Below are 17,964 nucleotides of genomic sequence, written 5' to 3' on the forward strand. Positions count from 1 at the left end.
ACAGTAGATATGGATATAATCCTTCGGTTAAGTCTCTTGACAGAAGATATTTCGAAAAGATTATCTATAATCCATCCTTTATTTCATCGGATATGTCAAGAGGCACTTTGCAGATAATTCTTTGTCCAGAAGTACTGAGAAGAGGAATGAACGCCATGAGATTCTTAGTTTTTAGTATCAGATTATTAATAAGGTTATTAGCAGTTTCTCGGGTTTTTAATTGGACGGACATCTTTCAGGAACCCAATTTGTTAATCTCTATGATATCTCTTTTGGTGGAGGAACTGAGGAGATGATTGACTACGAGAAGATCGAGCGAGATGGCGGAATTTTCTTGAAGTTAAATGACCACATCGAAGCTCATATAGCACAGAACATTGCAGCAATATTGCAACATTGTAGCAACATTGCGGCAATGTTGCTGCAATGTTCTGTGCTGTATAGGAGGGTCCTTGATAATATTTATCATACATATTATTAATTGATATTGTGATGGGGTGTTATTAGAGTTTTTTTTGTTATTAGAGTAGGAAGAATTGGTCGTACCCTAAATCTTTTTTCTATTATTAGTGATACTTTATTAACTGATACTTTATTTTCTGTGGGTGGTGCTACCGGTGCTTTTTTGCATGTCTTTGGGTTTTTATTTGCCGATGAAAAAGCCACGCCTGGTTTCTGAGCTGGATGATCTTAAGGATTAGATAAGAGATTAGACATTTCCTTTGTTAGATTCAAGGATTCAGAGAATGATGCAATATTATTGTATCGATGTTCATTATAATGTCATCATCATGCGGTAGAGGAGAAATGGGGAAATTGCTTATCATTTCGTCAAGTGTGTCAATGGCTTTTTTGGCTCTTCCACAATATTTGGAAGAATTATCCTTAGAGGAAGAAAAGTTGTTTCCTCACGATCTAGGAAAGACATATTGAGGCCGGTTTTGTGCAACGCACTAAGGAAAAAGCGTGTGATGCTTAGAAAGATGTTATAGCAGGTGGATTTGAGCAAAAGAAACTATAACACAAGGTGGAGAAACTGGCAAATAAGAGCCACATCGCGGTTATTGATGCGCAAACTTTTTATTGTTTTTTAGTAATAAACATGCATTAAAAATGTATGTTTCAGACTGTTTTTTGGTTCATTTTCAGCATAGATATAAATATATAAAGATTACATTGGTATATATTAAAACTTGTCATACGCAATATTTGTTGTTACAGTCAAATTTCAAATTAAAATCGATAATCAGAAAAGAGGACTTAATAAAACCCGCATAGAGTCTGTACAAATCAGTGAATAACGTCTAAACGCCATCGCCACACATATATCCGGGTATATCGGCGATTTACAATATAATGATGGGATGATGTAATAATGACCAATGCTGACCGATCGATACAGTCATAAAAACAATGGTCATAAACAAAGGTCAAAAAACAAAAATCGTGGAGAAAAGATTAATGTAACAAGTTTAATTAATCTTTAAATCCAATTTAAACTTTAAACTCCAATCCAAATTTAAATTTCCAAATCAATCAATTTTTAAATTTTTGGGAAGTTCTCCACTATTGTCGCGAATGCGTGATGTAAGCCTTTTGTATCACCGCAGATTCATTTTGCCGCTATTCTTTTGCCGCTTGATGAACGACATTTCGGAGACCAGCCTTTTATCGAGGGAAGTTTCAAATTGGCGATGTTTAAAATTTCGACTTTATCTCACAAGTGACTCACTTGTCAGTCAAATTCATGGTTGGCCTCAAGTCTGTGATTCGTAATGACCGAGGACTGTGATGTGTTTCTACATATATGATTTCGGAAATTTGTTTTTTTAGCTATCTACAAGTTTATCCGATAGAAGCGCGTCGCAATTCTTGCACGAAATTTTATTTATTTATTATGCTTATTATTACAAGATATTGCGTGAATCCTTAGGGATTGAGTTCTTTTGCAATTTGACAAAACCACGAGGTTTACCAAGGACGGCATATGATAATTTCGTGTCAAGATCACGAAGAATTGTTTAAATTGTTCGGGAAAGGCTGGAATGTAAGGCACCGTAAAGAATGAATGCGGTTTCTCCGATTGATCGTTTTCTCTAGTCACAGCTCTCAGTTGATTTTTTTAGAAATAAGAATGTTAGACGTTCATGAATCGTATTGAAAATGTATGCCAGGGGATGACTATTGTCTAAGAGGATGTCAATTATCATTTTAAGTTTTTCCGCGGAAATCTCGAGTGTGACGATAAAAAGGCCCGGTTCACCAAGCCAATGATTGTTCCTTTCTTCTGGCATAGTAAATGATTAAATGTAAAATTCAGGTTATCTTCCAGAGAAGTGGATTTATAATACCAATCGAATTCTATTACATTATTATTTAAATCTATTACAGTGCTGGGATTTACTTGCACATTTCGGCTCGATTCCGTGGCTCACGCCTATTGCCCCCCACTCACCGCTTGTGCGTTAGCAATGAGTCGCCAGATACGCGTAACTAAGGAGCGCGACGCTTCGTCTCAGGAGCGTTCATAATCCAAATTTAAATTTCCAAATCAATCAATTTTTAAATTTTTGGGAAGTTCTCCACTATTGTCGCGAATGCGTGATGTAAGCCTTTTGTATCACCGCAGATTCATTTTGCCGCTATTCTTTTGCCGCTTGATGAACGACATTTCGGAGACCAGCCTTTTATCGAGGGAAGTTTCAAATTGGCGATGTTTAAAATTTCGACTTTATCTCACAAGTGACTCACTTGTCAGTCAAATTCATGGTTGGCCTCAAGTCTGTGATTCGTAATGACCGAGGACTGTGATGTGTTTCTACATATATGATTTCGGAAATTTGTTTTTTTAGCTATCTACAAGTTTATCCGATAGAAGCGCGTCGCAATTCTTGCACGAAATTTTATTTATTTATTATGCTTATTATTACAAGATATTGCGTGAATCCTTAGGGATTGAGTTCTTTTGCAATTTGACAAAACCACGAGGTTTACCAAGGACGGCATATGATAATTTCGTGTCAAGATCACGAAGAATTGTTTAAATTGTTCGGGAAAGGCTGGAATGTAAGGCACCGTAAAGAATGAATGCGGTTTCTCCGATTGATCGTTTTCTCTAGTCACAGCTCTCAGTTGATTTTTTTAGAAATAAGAATGTTAGACGTTCATGAATCGTATTGAAAATGTATGCCAGGGGATGACTATTGTCTAAGAGGATGTCAATTATCATTTTAAGTTTTTCCGCGGAAATCTCGAGTGTGACGATAAAAAGGCCCGGTTCACCAAGCCAATGATTGTTCCTTTCTTCTGGCATAGTAAATGATTAAATGTAAAATTCAGATATCTCCTAGAAAAGGGGGGTTTATGATACCAGTCGAATTATATTAGATTATTATTTACATCTATTACATTATTATCGTGACATCTAGAAAATTAGGTTTGTTGTCCACTCTCTTCTCCATAGTAAACCGTAATCTTGAATGAAACGAATTGAAGATAATTAAGATCTCAGTAAACAGGGAGGAAGTAATCGCCAAAATTATATCATCCACATATCTATAATAAAAGGTCAAATTGAAAGGAATGTATCTAAAGGCTCTATTTTCTAAATCCTGCAAAATGTTCCTATATCCGCAATGATGGGGACAGGGGAAAGCCCATTGGAGCCCCGAACGTTTGTTGATATATTCTTTTGTTGAGAGTAACACACGTTGAATTAAGTACGAACTAAACCGCCATCAGGAATTCATCTCGAGGAATAGACTTAGCTTTGGATAGTGTTTTGGAAAGATGGCGTTTTATTGAGAAGAAATGTAATATCCCTAGAGAGAGCATTCTGCCGAAAGCATATGGTTTGCCGAAAATTCATAAGTCGGCCTGCCCGCTCAGGATCATCGTTTCCTTGATCAACACTCTACATTCCTTAAACACATTTCTGCACATCATTTACAATGCTATTCCCAGAGCACATAGCAACATCTCCAATAGCTTCGAATTAGTTCAAAAACTATCAGGCACATACAGGATGTCTCTTTTTTATGAATCATTTTTAATTCCATTAGACTTATTGTTAGTATTTTGGACAGTATTTTGGAAAGGTGGTGTTTCATTGGGAAGAAATGTAATATCCTTAGAGACGAGTTCCTGACGGCTGTCCGATTTGTACTTAATTCAACATATTTCACTTTCAACGAAAGAATATACCAGCAAACGTTCGAGGTTCCCATGGGCTTTCTCCTGTCCCCCATCATTGCGGATATTACTTTGCAGGACTTAGAAAATAGACCCATCTCAAGCAGAACAAAAAATCACAATAATATCAAAATGACATCATAATGACTATCAAAAGTCATTATGATGTCATTTCGATGTCATTTTGATGTCATCTTGATGTCATTTGATATTTTTGTGATTTTCTGTTCTGCTTGGGATTAGATACATTTCTTTCAATTTGTCTTTTTATTATAGATATGTGGAAGATAGTTTTGGCGATTACTTCCTCCGTATTTACTGAGGTCTTAATTATCTTCAATTCGTTTCATTCGAGATTACGGTTTACTATGGAGGAGTGGACAACAAACCTAATTTTCTAGATGTCACGATAATAATGTAATAGATCAGTGCTGGGATTTACTTGCACATTTCGGCCCGATTCCGTGGCTCACGCCTATTGCCCCCACTCACCGCTCGTGCGTTAACAACGAGTTGCCAGATACGCGTAACTAAGGAGCGCGACGCTTTGTCTCAGGAGCCCAGCACTGTAATAGATTTAAATAATAATGTAATAGAATTCGATTGGTATTATAAATCCACTTCTCTGGAAGATAACCTGAATTTTACATTTAATCATTTACTATGTCAGAAGAAAGGAACAATCATTGGCCTGGTGGACCGCGCCTTTTTATTGTCACACCCGAGTTTTCCCCGGAAAAACTTAGACTAATTGACATCTTCTTAGACAATAGTCATCTCCTGGCATACATTTTCAATACGATTCATGAACGTATAACATTCTTATTTCTAAAAAAAAAACAACTGAGAGCTGTGACTAGAGAAAACGATCAACCGGAGAAACCGCATTCATTCTTTACGGTACCTTACATTCCAATCTTTTCCGAACCTTTTCTTAAACAATTCTTCGTGATCTTGACACGAGATTATCATATGTCGGCCTTGGTAAACTTCGTGGTTTTGTCAAGGTGCAAAAGAACTCAATCCCTAAGGATTCACGCAACAACTTGTAATAATAAGTATAATAAATAAATAAAATTTCGTGCAAGAATTTCGATGCGCTTCTATCGGATAAACTTGCAGATAGCTAAAGAAACAAATTTCGGAAATCATATACGTATACTCTATCCAAAAAGAGAATGATCTCGGTTCGCGCATAATCGGGCAAAGTGGGGAAAACATGGCGAGATACTCAATACCGTATACGTAGATACGGCTCCTTTATTATTATTAATAATTATTAATAATAATAAAGGAGCCGTATCTACGTATAAAACACATTACAGTCCTCGGTCGAATCACAGACTTGAGGCCAACCATGAATTTGGCTGAGATAGAATCGAAATTTTAAACATTGCCAATTTGAAACTTCCCTCGATAAAAGACTGGTCTTCAAAATGTTGTTCATCAAGCGGCAAAAGAATAGGCTGAACCTGCAGGGTGATACGAAAGGCTTACATCACGCATTCGCGACAATAGTGGAGAATTTCCCAAAAATTTAAAAATTGATTGATTTGGAAATTTAGATTTGAATTGGAGTTTAAAGTTTAAATTGGATTTAAAGATTAATTAAACTTGTTGCATTGGTCTTTTTTCCACGGTTTTTGTTTTTTGACCTTTGTTTATGACCATTGTTTTTATGACCGTATTGATCGGTCAGCGTTGGTCATTATTACATCATCCCATTATTATATTGTAAATCACCAATATACCCGGATATACGTGTGGCGATGGCATTTAGACGTTGTGACACTGATTTGTACAGATCCTACGCACGTTTTACTGACAAGTCCGCTTTTCTGATTATCGATTTTAATTTGATATTTGATTGCAACAACAAGTATTGTGTATATCAAGTTTTAAAATGCCAATATAATCTTTATATATTTATATTTATGCTGAAGATAAACCAAAAAACGGTCCGAAACATACATTTTTAATACATGTTCATTATTAAAATTTAACAATAAAAAGTTTGCGCACCAATGACCGCGCCGTGGCTCTTATTTGCCGGTTTCTCCACATTGTATTGTTTGTATTCTGAGTCTATTACTGATGTTATTATAGAAATTATAACTATAACTTTGTAGAAGAGCTGATTAATTTGTTAGAACATAAATAACACTCATTGTCAGTAAATTCGGAAGAAATTAAATCACAACGCACTGTATTGGATGATGTGACCGGTACGATGAGTGGCGTTCGAATCTATGTGATAAATAGAAGCGAACAAATAATTTGCTTTATTAAAATTGAAAATCGCTTTTGACTTTGATAAAATTGATTTTTTGACTCATGTTTATTCAGTATTTTCTATTCTATTTAATATTACTAAATACTACTTAATACTATCAATTCTATAAGTATTTTTAACATGTATAAAGAACATTGTTTATATATTTTTTCATTATGTAGTAACCGGTGCTAGTTTTATTGTCATCAATGGTGCTCTGAAATCATCAATGGGACTTTCTGCCAAGTCCAGTATTGTAGAGGATGGGTTAATGGTAGAAATAATGCCAGAAAAAATGGAAGCTTTGAAAGCTGCTCTTAAAAATATGCAAGATTTTTCAATTGGTTGCGGACGTCAGGGAGCACCGGAACCGGACGAGACTGTGAATATAAAGTGGGTCGATAACGATGTGCTGTTTAACTTGGGGTAAATTATCTTGATCAATCTTATCTAGTCATTATCATTGTATGAATTAATTGCGTACGAGCTTTATGGTCAATTTTCTTTCTTCAATTAAAGTGATTTTTTTTCAAATAACAAATGCTGTCTGTATGTGTATTTGTATGTATGCGCATGTGAATGTATATTTATGTATCTTTTATATTGCCTTATATTGTGAATTTTTTGTTTCCTTAATTAATAAAATATAATGATCTTTTATTCCAGAGTCAAAAGTCCCATTGATGGACAATTAATGGACGGTGTACCATCTATTAGAGTACATAATGGCACCGATTATAAAGGTGCAACCCGATTTATACGTTGGACAGAAGTATTTATTATAAAAGTATGTATCAATAACATAAAAAATATCATTATTATATACATATATAAACCAGATAATTAGTAAAATAACATTATTTTAAAAGTCGGATGATCATTCGAATGGCGTGAATGATCCTGTGGATATAAATAAACTATCTGGAAATATAGCAAAAGCAACATGTGCGGCATTAGTTAAACTGTTGGATCTTCTAGCGACAGCAGGTTTAACGAAGCTTGGAGTGCGAGCAACTATTCATTCAGACAACGTAAATGTATTTCCTGTTTCTTATAGCTTATAATTCATTATAAAAATTTATTCTGGTAAACCTTAATATTAGCGCCGACCTCACCGATTTCAATGACCTTGACATATATTGTCAAGGACATAGCTCTAAGTAATTTGCAAAAAATTTTAGCCGTCGCTTGTTGTTTATTACAAAGTTATTAACAATTGAAGATAGTGACCGACCGATGCTTGCAACATAAAACTGCATATATTTCGACCCACCCATACAAGTATTGTGGGGTAGACCTCGCTTCGCGTTGTAAAGTATATGCGTGGACGCAGTGGGTTCCACTTCTGGAAGATATAACCTAACCTAACCCTAACCTAACCCAAACTAAATTTTAGTTTTAAATCAGAACTAGGTTTGGGTTAGGTTATATCTTTCAGAGACTCTCGTAGGAGAGGGAGGGGGGGGCAGAACCTATTGCGTCTACGCATATACTTTCCCACCCACACAAGAATTGTGGAGTGGACCTCGCTTCGCATTCCCAGTAAGCAAAATGCGCGCAATATGCCAGCAGATTGGCAACAGATTTCCTCAGTTCTTGCTAGCAATTTGGCATCTGTTATGTCCGCATTAGGCTAATGATCTGCCAGCAGAGCTTGCTCACAGAATCTGAGAGCAGATTGGCAGCAGAAACCGAGCAGGATCTGCTAACATGATTTGACGTCAGATTGATGGCAGAAACCGAGCAGGATCTGCGCGCGCACAAACTGACGGCAGATTGGTAGCAGAAACCGAACAGAATGCAACTTTTGGCCATTTATATAAAATGGTGCATTTAAATGAATTTAAAGGATCTCAAATCCAAGTGACAAAATGACGGTGAATTATGGTCACAAAATGATTAATTATAATAGATGTTTTCTGCTGTCAATTTGCCATCAGATTGCGCGCGCGCAGATCTTGCTTGGTTTCTGCCGACAATCCGACGTCAAGTCAAGTTAGCAGCTCCTGCTCGATTTCTGCTACCAATCTGCCGTCAAATTGCACGCGCGCAGATCCTGCTCGGTTTTTGCTATCAATCTGCCATCAGATTGCGCGCGCGCAGATCTTGCTCGATTTTTGCAACCAATCTGACGTCGTCATGTTAGCAAATCTTGCTCGTTTTCTGCTATCAGATTCTGTGAGCATACTCTGCTTTGTTTTTGGCACCAATCTGTCGATTTAATATGAAATAACAACTTCTGTACCAAATTTGTATCCTTTTTGCTAACAATAATTGATAGCAGGCACTTGGCATGATTTGCTTTCGACAGACTTGGCTCTCTGGGATTGTAAAGTATATGCGTGAACGCAGTGGGTTCCGCCCCCTCCTCTATGGGGGGGGGGTCCACTTCCAGAAGATATAACCTAATTCAAACCTATTTCTGATATAAAATTAAAATTTGGTTTAATCCTAAAGCCCCTCTCCCGCCTATGCAATTACTTGAATATACAATTAAATACTTAAATATATAACGCTCATGCATGGAGAAGTTCAGATTATCGCATTTAATACGTGTTCTTATCATATCATTTAATTGTTAATAATTTTGTAACAAACGAGCGACGGCTAAAATTTTTTGCAGGTTATTCAGAGCCATGTCCTTGACAACATATGTCAAGGTCATTGAAATCCGTGAGGTCGGCGCTAATATCAAGGTTTACCTTTATCCTTTTTATACATACATACAGGATGCTTACACTTTTATAACTATATCATAACGGTTACATAACTCACTGTAACCGAATATAAAAAGTAATATTACAGGATTGTAACATGTAATACACGCATTCCTTGTAATTTTCTACTCAAGGAAGCAACAATATTATATAGCAGTTATTCATTTAATTGTAACAGTTATATAATGTTATTATATTATTGATACATTAAGGATGTATTGGAACTATCTTAAAATAGTACAATATTGATGAAAATTTGTGAGGTTGTTTTTTACGTCTTTCCAATATGCTAAAAAAAATCACATTAATTCACTAAGCCGTTAATGAGTTATTACGATTTCAATTTTTATTCATTTCTTTGTGTAACAGGCTCAGTTTTTTGTTCTTTTGTTATAGCCATAACTTTTTTTCTTAATTTTCCACATTTTTGTTGTGCAAGTTTTTTTTTCATACATATGTTTGGTAACAATTTTGCCTTTCCAACGATAAGTTGAAATTTTTTCTATCGCGATATGTCAATAATACAACCTCACTTTGTGGAATTCTTTTATTAGATTTAGGGCATTTTCACTCTCAAAAGTTTTGTCATATAAATAAGACAATTCGCAAATAGAGCTAAAATAATATTGGGAAAGTAAAAAAATATGTTTCTACAAGTAAATATGTAATTATACAGGGTGTCCTAGACCACCCGTACACCCCTTTTCTTTCAAAAACTAAGCATTTTAGAGAAAAACGTTTTCAACAAAAATTGTATGGTTTTGAGGGGAACATAAGATGGTGTCATTGGTTTGACCTTGGATGGCATCGTTATAAGGACACGTGAAGGTCACCTTCAATTTTTTAAATGGAACTGCCTACTTTTTATAGCACTTTGTTATAGCTTATCTCGAGAGCTTTTCAAAACACTAAAAACGATTCTTTGCAATATTTGGCATAAAAAGTTATAACGGTAAGATGGCCAAAAATTAGTTTTCGAAATATTTTGTATACTTTAATTTGATATAATATTTCATAAATTATGTGAAATATATCTTGTAAATATTTATTTTTCGATGATCTTAATTGTATATTTTACGCACAAAATATAATGAAAGAAATCGATAGCTGTAAAGAAAACACATAATTATTTTTAAGAAAAAATACGTAGCTGCTCATTGTAAATTTTACATACTTTTTTTTAAAAACAACTGTGTTTTTTTTACACCAATTAATTCTTTTCATTATTTTATGCATAAAAATATTAAGATAAGATCATTAAAGAAGGAATATTTTAGAAATATTTCATTTTATATATAAAATTATGTTACGTTAAAACAGGGTTGGGAAGTAACGCGTTATTTATAACGCCGTTACTGTTACAGTTACTTTTTTTCGGTAACGGTCGTTACTTTTTTCTGTCTGTAACGGTAACGGTAACGTTGTTACATTTTTATAGTAACGGTAACAAATTAGCCGTTACTTTTATTGTTACTTTTTGGTTCCCTATTATCTTTATATCTCTATCTATTCAATAGATTGCGCGTTGGTCGCACGCTGATCGTGCGCATTATTTCTGATTGGATAAAATTATTTCGATATAAAAGCACTGGAAATAAAAAATCAGAATCATTAAATAAGTTTAATGTAAAAAACGCTTGCTATATAGAGACTAGTTTAGAGTTTTTAATTATAACATAGATTATTATATTTAATATTGATTATTAAATAATATAATTTTATAATCTAATAGCTTACTTTAGCATTACAAAAAACAAAAACATAACGAAAAAATAACTAATCGTTAGTTTCTAAGTAATGGTAATGGTGATGCATTACTCTTTAAAATTAGTAATGAGTAACGGTAACAAGTTACTTTTTATAAAAAATAACGGTAACGGTAATGCGTTACTTTTATAGAATAACGTTCCCAACCCTGCATTAAAGTATAAAATATCTTGTAAATTATTTAATTTTTAGCTATTCTACCCTTGTAACTTCTTATGCCGAATATTGTGAGGAATCGTGATTTATGTAAAAAAAAAAAGTTAGTGATTCTACTTAAAAAAACTAGATTAATCTTTGCATAATCTTAAAAAATGACCTTAATTAAAATTAAATTCAATTTGTTTTCCTTCTCAAAACCCTATAAATTTTATTTAAAACATTTTTTGTATAACATCAAGTTTAAAAAATATACAGCTATTCTATTAAAATGGGACATCCTGATGTATTGTATATGCCCACGTGTGTAAGGCATCCTAAAAAAATCATCGGATGTTCTTTTAATAACAGATTCTGTAGCCAATATTTTCTCAGCAAAAATGTCGAAGCATCAATAATTTTTAAGTTATAAGCAATTGATAATGAAGGGCTCTTTGCAAACTAAATTTTATTAAGTATAAAGATTAATTCAACTATATTTTTCAATTAATTTCAGATGTAATTTACTATAATAGAATTTTAATTAAAGCCTTAGATACAGGGTGGAGCATTTAAAGTGTTACAAGCTATTATCTCTGAAAGTACACGTATATATTATTAATTATTTTCTTTATACCGATTGATTTGTCTCATTACTCTGTACATAAAAATATTACGGTAAGATTATCGAAAATTAAATATTTTACGAAATATTTTATTTTTTATATTAAAATACGTCAGTAAGATATAAAATAACTCAAAAAATAGAGGAAAAAATACTTTATTATAATGTTTTGAAAAGCTCTCGAGATAAGCTACAAGAATATGCAATGAAAGATGGGCGTTTCCGTTTAAGAAATTAAAGGTGTCTCACTTGACTTTCAAACCATATCCAAGGTCAAACCAATGGCACCTTTTTATTCCCCTTTAAGTCAAATAACTTTTGTCTGAAACATTTTTTTTGAAAATGCATGATTTTCGAGATATTATGGTGTAAAAGTTAAAATGGGACATCCTGTATAAACAATATATATAAAATTGGAAGCTTGCAAAAAATAATGCCTTTTTTTCAACATTTTTGCTGGAAAAATTGTCTTCAAATTGGCCACAGAATCTGTTATGAAAAGAACATCCGATTGTTTTGAGACACTCTGTATATATGATACACATCATACATACATACATGTATGTGTGCGTGCATGCGTGCGTGCGTGCGTGTACATACAGGATATATTATAATTATTCTAATTCCCTAAGTATATAACGATATTCCTCGATAAAAACTAAATTAAAAAGTCGTGAGCCATTTTTTTCTATATAATGCTTAACGAAAGAAGGTTTATTGAATAAATTTCACCCAATAAATTTTCAAAGCGCCGTTCTTTAGATGAAAATACATCTGTGAATTGCATGTCGGATAATATATTACTATACTATCAGCCACACACTACGAATCGCATTACTGGCTCATGGATGTATGTTTTAACGAAAAGCGCTGATTAAGTAAACCTTATTTGATAATTTCTTCTTTGTTAAACATCGCAGGAGAAATAGTTCAGGACTTTTCGTCTTATTTTTAGTCAAGGTATATTGCTATGTATTATTTAGAGAGAGCGCGAATTAATTAACAATGTGTACATACAACACACGCGCGCGCGCGAACACACGCACACGCACATATACAGAATATATCGAAAATCGAGAATAATAAAATTGCAACATAAAAGTTTGTGAAAAATAAAATAATGAAAAGTGCATGCTACTTTTTATTGCAAAAATATAATTTTTTAAATATAAAAGTTTAAAATTTTTGGCTAATTATGAGCGTTGTTTAAAGAGTCATCTGTCTGTGAAACGCGCATATAGTAGTATTAAGTTGGCAGACACTTCGCGAATACTAAATAAAAGATTGTGCCGCCATTGGCATATGGTCACAAAATTTTTTTAACCAACGCTCATGATCATATTTCAAGTTCTTTTATATAAAAAATTATTTAATTATTAATTTTCTTGGAATAAAAAATAGCATATTCTTTCTTTACTGCATTTTTCATAAATTTTTGTGCTGTTATCTGTTATCTTATCATCCTCCAATTTCAGGATACTACACACACACACATCACACAAGGCACACACACAATAATGGAATTACAGCTAATTATTATAAGTTATTTCAATGTGTTATGAAATTTAATTTCTATTGCATATAGGTGGGCTATGAAGCTGGAAGCGAAGGTATAAAATTGCCGCCTATTTATATGAAGAGCTTAGATAATGAATTAATTCAAGTTTTGCATAAAGCTGCACAAAATAGTCAGGATGCGCATACAGTGCTTGAGTTGATATTCTATGTACTTGAAGATTGAAAAGGTAATATGTATTCTATATTTTTTAATTGGTGATGTTTTAGGATAACATTGAATAATTTTTATTCAGCGGGAAAGATGTGCAATTACTGAACATTATGATGTAGCAATTATATGATATGTATGTTATTTCTTACTGTGTATATACACTTCGTTTTAACTTATTTTACTAATAATTCAAGATATTATTTTCCTAATTTTTCTTTATCTAATTTCTCTATTTTTCTAATTTTAGTTTATCAAATTTCAAACAAAAATTTTTAATTTTATCGCGAAATTTAAAGATAATTTTGATTTGTATAATATTCAACAATATAATTACACAATTTGTATATAAATAATATTTTTTCAAATATAGGTAAAGAGAAATAGAGGAGAGTAATAGCACACACACAACATATAGTGACAAGAAAAAATTCAATATCGAAATCCTACCTTGTCTTCCTTGCTTATAAAAAAACAGTAGTATTCTGCAAATTTATATATAGGAATAAATATAATAAAATAATGCAAACTTAATTTATATAGAAACAAATAATAAAAGAAATCTATACATATATTAATAGTTATGGTAAAAAAGAACAACGCACAATATTTTCTCTATAAATTAAAAAGAAAAAATAATATGGCAAAAACTAATTGGCACAAAATAATATTGTATAATCATATTGCATTTAGTTGAAGTTTTATTAATCACAGAGATATAATTTTTCTGTTTAATTGAAAATGTTCAATATAAACAGAGTATCCCGAAATAATATATATATATATATATACAGGGTGTCCCAAAGCACCCTTGACAGGCATATTTTTCGAATAAAAAAGGGGGTTCCATTTAAGAAAACATCAATCACATTGACCACACCTTGAAAAGATCACTCAAGGTCAAATCCATATTTTTATCATGTGGCCCCCTCCGAACCTTACAACTTTTGTTTGAAACATTTTTTTCGATAAAACTTACTTTCCGAGATATTTTGCAGTCTCAAGTTAAAAAACTCACCCTGTATATACATATAAATATTTTTTAGAATAATTTTGTTTATTTCTCTTCCGCATATTCATGTAAGAAAATACGCTCTTAGAAATTTTAATATGTAATATTAGTTTAAATTTTATTAATAATCTGTACACATATATATACATACACATTATTTATTTAAAGGCACAATAACCGATGCATGGAGTAAAAGCCTCTAATAAGCTAGCCTCTAATAAGCTAGCCTCTCCAATAATCCAATAATCCATAACATTTCATAATTTCAATTGTCTGAAACGTTTTTCCGTATCTTCCATATTTTTCGAGATATTTGACTGGCTCTTTTAAAATAGACCTGTATATATACAGGGTGACCCGCAATGACTGTCTACTAAGTACATAGCGTTATTCCTTACCAAGAACTGAGACGAAAAGTCCTGAATTTTTTTTTTTATAATGCTTAATAAAGGAGTTATTATTGAGTAAAGTCGGGCCAATTAGCGCCGACCTTTAGTCGGGCGCAGTGAGTCGCGCTCCTGGTAGTGTGCGTGAGCGTTCCGCCGCTTAGCATAGAATATTCTTATGCATCGTAATAAAAGAAATAATTTTTTCTTGCAGTATTTTTACAGGATAGACAAAATTAAGCGTGACGAATTTTTATCTCCAAAAATATTGTTTCTAGATAAAAATGTTTCAAATAAAAGTTGCAGTATTTCAAGTGGGACATAAGTTAATGTTATAGGAATGTTTGTAGGTGACGGTTTTCAAGGTTATTTCAAGATCAACTTTATTTTTTAAATGAAAACCCTTATTTTTTATCGCATATTCTTATAGTCCTTCTTGAGACCTTTTCAAAACATTACAACAAAATATTTTTTGAGTTATCTTATATTTTATATGAATATGATTTTTAGTAGAAGTCAAAATTATTTCTATTATTACGATGCGTAAAAATATTGCATGTTAGCGGCATGCGCGAAGGAAAAATATCGCCGTGCCGCCGTAGCGACGGAGCGCTCACGCACATTACCAGGCAGCTCACCGACGTGCGCTAAAGGTCGGCGCTAATTGGCCAGACTTTACTCAATAATAACTCCTTTATTAAGCGTTATACATATAAAAAAATGGTTCAGGACTTTCCGACTCAGTTTTTGATAAGGAATAACACTATGTACTTAGTGGACGGTCATCGCGGGTCACCCTGTATATATATATTATATACACTATGTATGCGTCACTAATGTAGCGCACGTGCAGTTAAACGTAATTTAATCTATGATCGGCCAGCTTCAAACTCTTGTATCTTAAAAGCTAATCTATTTGTAACAAAAACTTACAAATATTTTTATTATTTAATGTTTCAAAAATACAATATTTATTTGTTACAGTGTATATATATATATATATATATGTATGTATGAAGAAAATTGACCAATTCGCGTAAGTATAAGCGCACAGTAAAAAGGAACAACCCATTGATGTGTGGTTGCTAGGACGCGAGAGTCCATCGTATCGCCCGTACGTAACCGTTGTCATTTGTAGAGCGCTCCTACCAAAATTTCGTCGCGCCTAGCGACCGCAAATTTTTGGGTTGTCTCTGGGCCGTCTTTTCTCGCCGTGCGCTTATACTCACACGAATTGGTCGATCTTTTTTAATTAATTTCTCAATAATTATTACAATTGCAAGTAGATTAGTTTTTAAGATATAAGAGTTTGAAGCTGGCCAATCATAGATTAAGTTATATTTAACTGCAAGTGCGCTACATTAGTGACGCATATATGATTCATGAATGGACGACTGCCTAAGCGTATCTTGTGATTGTTTTAAATTGTTGTATTTCAAAGACTACTACTTGGAATTAAAAAATTTCAAATAGCTTTTTAGATTTTTATTACTTAATTTTTTGAGAATTTTCTTGCTATAGCCTTCGCGAATTTTGAACACTGTATTAAATACATTATTGTACATATATACATATATGTATATATAGCCAGATAGCAAAATCCAGCAATATGCCAGTAAATCGAATCATGATTTTACAACAGATTTCGATGTCCTGCACTCTCATTGAGCTTAATTTCTAACTTGTCGATATAGTATGACAATTAAAATGCAGCAAAAATCGACCATTGTTTGCTATTATATCGTGACAACAGATATGTAGCAAACAAAATCCACCATATCGAACACTGACGGCAGAAATGCAACAAAAATCATGATTTGCTGTCATATGTCATAATGAAGGAATGTGAAAGGAAAAATAAAGCCCAAGTTAAAGTCTTTCAATGCAAATGCAAAAGAATGTGTATTACTGTTAGCAAGCGAAGAAACAATAAAACGTAAACTGTAATTATGTAAATAACATGTGTAGCAACGCCCATGCCGCTGAGATCGAAGTGCCGTTTAGCGGTCTGCGAAGGAAATGATTCGAACTGTACTAAGCGTTACTTATTCCAACACATAATAAGAAATGTATGCAGTGCGATCAAATGCTGACAATAGAAGCATAGTAGAAATTAAGCACGATCTGCCACCATGATGTGATGGCAAAAACACAAGGATAGAATGATGATCTACTATCTACTTTATTAGTTGTTGAAGGCAGAAAGTTAGCAAAAAACGAACAGACGTCACGACACGACAAAATGCGGTCAAGATACATCTGATAAAACAAAATACAATTATTAATTATATTGATATAAATATAACAAAACTGAATATTATAAATATTATTGCATATATGTTACTGGTAAGTCGCTAATTACGTGTAATTTTTCAATCGTAAAATAATAATATCGCATAATAATATGCGCGTACGTGCGTGCGTGCATGCGTGCGTGCGTGCGTGTGTGTGTGTGTGTGTGTAAAATAGTAATATATAGTAATATATGTTATTATAGTAGTATATGGTCCCCAGAGCACCAAATCTACCCCAAGAGCATATATCACAAATGTGTGCTACATTTATTATGTTGATAAAATTCTGACAATAGCTGAACATAATTCATCATTTTAAATAATGTCAGTAGAAACGCAGCAGAAAATCGCTGCAATCCCTGCTCGTCAATCCTCATGATATAAGAAATGTTGCAAAAATTAAGCAGAAGCTTTTGGCACAAAACAGTAGAATTTAAACATTGGTATGTTTGCACGAACTCTATATTTCATTTTCGAATAAATTATTAGTTATTTAAAAAACTTGCAATTGTTTTAATTAATGCATGCTTAGTATGATATGTTCTGAAAATTCGCGGAAGAATTGAGCTCTTATTAAGTTCAGCTCATACGATCTACAATGTATTAAATAATGTCGATAAAAATATGCAGCAGAAGAAAGCAGTCCATATATCATGATATGATAAAATATATACTACAAAAATTAAGCAGAAGTTCTTGGCATTGAATCAATAGAATCTAAAAATTGCATGTTAGAACAATATGTGAACATAAAGTACATAAAACAACATAACATGACATTAGGCTACGCTATAATGGCAGAATAATGAGCTTATCTACAAGTACAGCATGACGGCAAA

At 33.0% G+C, this 17,964-nt stretch overlaps 1 protein-coding gene across 6 annotated transcripts in view; it reads left to right on the forward strand.

Moving 5' to 3' along the window:
• The window catches only part of LOC115242238 (zinc finger FYVE domain-containing protein 16), a 50,524-nt gene extending 32,898 nt beyond the window's left edge, over window positions 1-17,626 (forward strand). For 5 of the 6 annotated variants that reach the window (XM_029818375.1, XM_029818378.1, XM_029818379.1 and 2 more), the window contains 5 exons: window positions 6,646-6,889; window positions 7,130-7,250; window positions 7,333-7,494; window positions 13,293-13,452; window positions 13,807-13,975. In XM_029818375.1, coding sequence (XP_029674235.1) covers window positions 6,646-6,889; window positions 7,130-7,250; window positions 7,333-7,494; window positions 13,293-13,448 — 683 coding nt within the window. In that variant the 3' untranslated portion in view covers window positions 13,449-13,452; window positions 13,807-13,975. Of the gene's footprint in view, window positions 1-6,645; window positions 6,890-7,129; window positions 7,251-7,332; window positions 7,495-13,292; window positions 13,453-13,806; window positions 13,976-16,473 lie in introns of those variants that run through there. The other variant, XM_029818376.1, reaches the window with a different exon arrangement.
• Window positions 17,627-17,964: the final 338 nt, after the last annotated feature.

This window comes from Formica exsecta, unplaced genomic scaffold (assembly GCF_003651465.1).
Source record: "Formica exsecta isolate Colony F162 unplaced genomic scaffold, ASM365146v1 scaffold583, whole genome shotgun sequence".
Classification (NCBI taxonomy): domain Eukaryota; kingdom Metazoa; phylum Arthropoda; class Insecta; order Hymenoptera; family Formicidae; genus Formica; species Formica exsecta.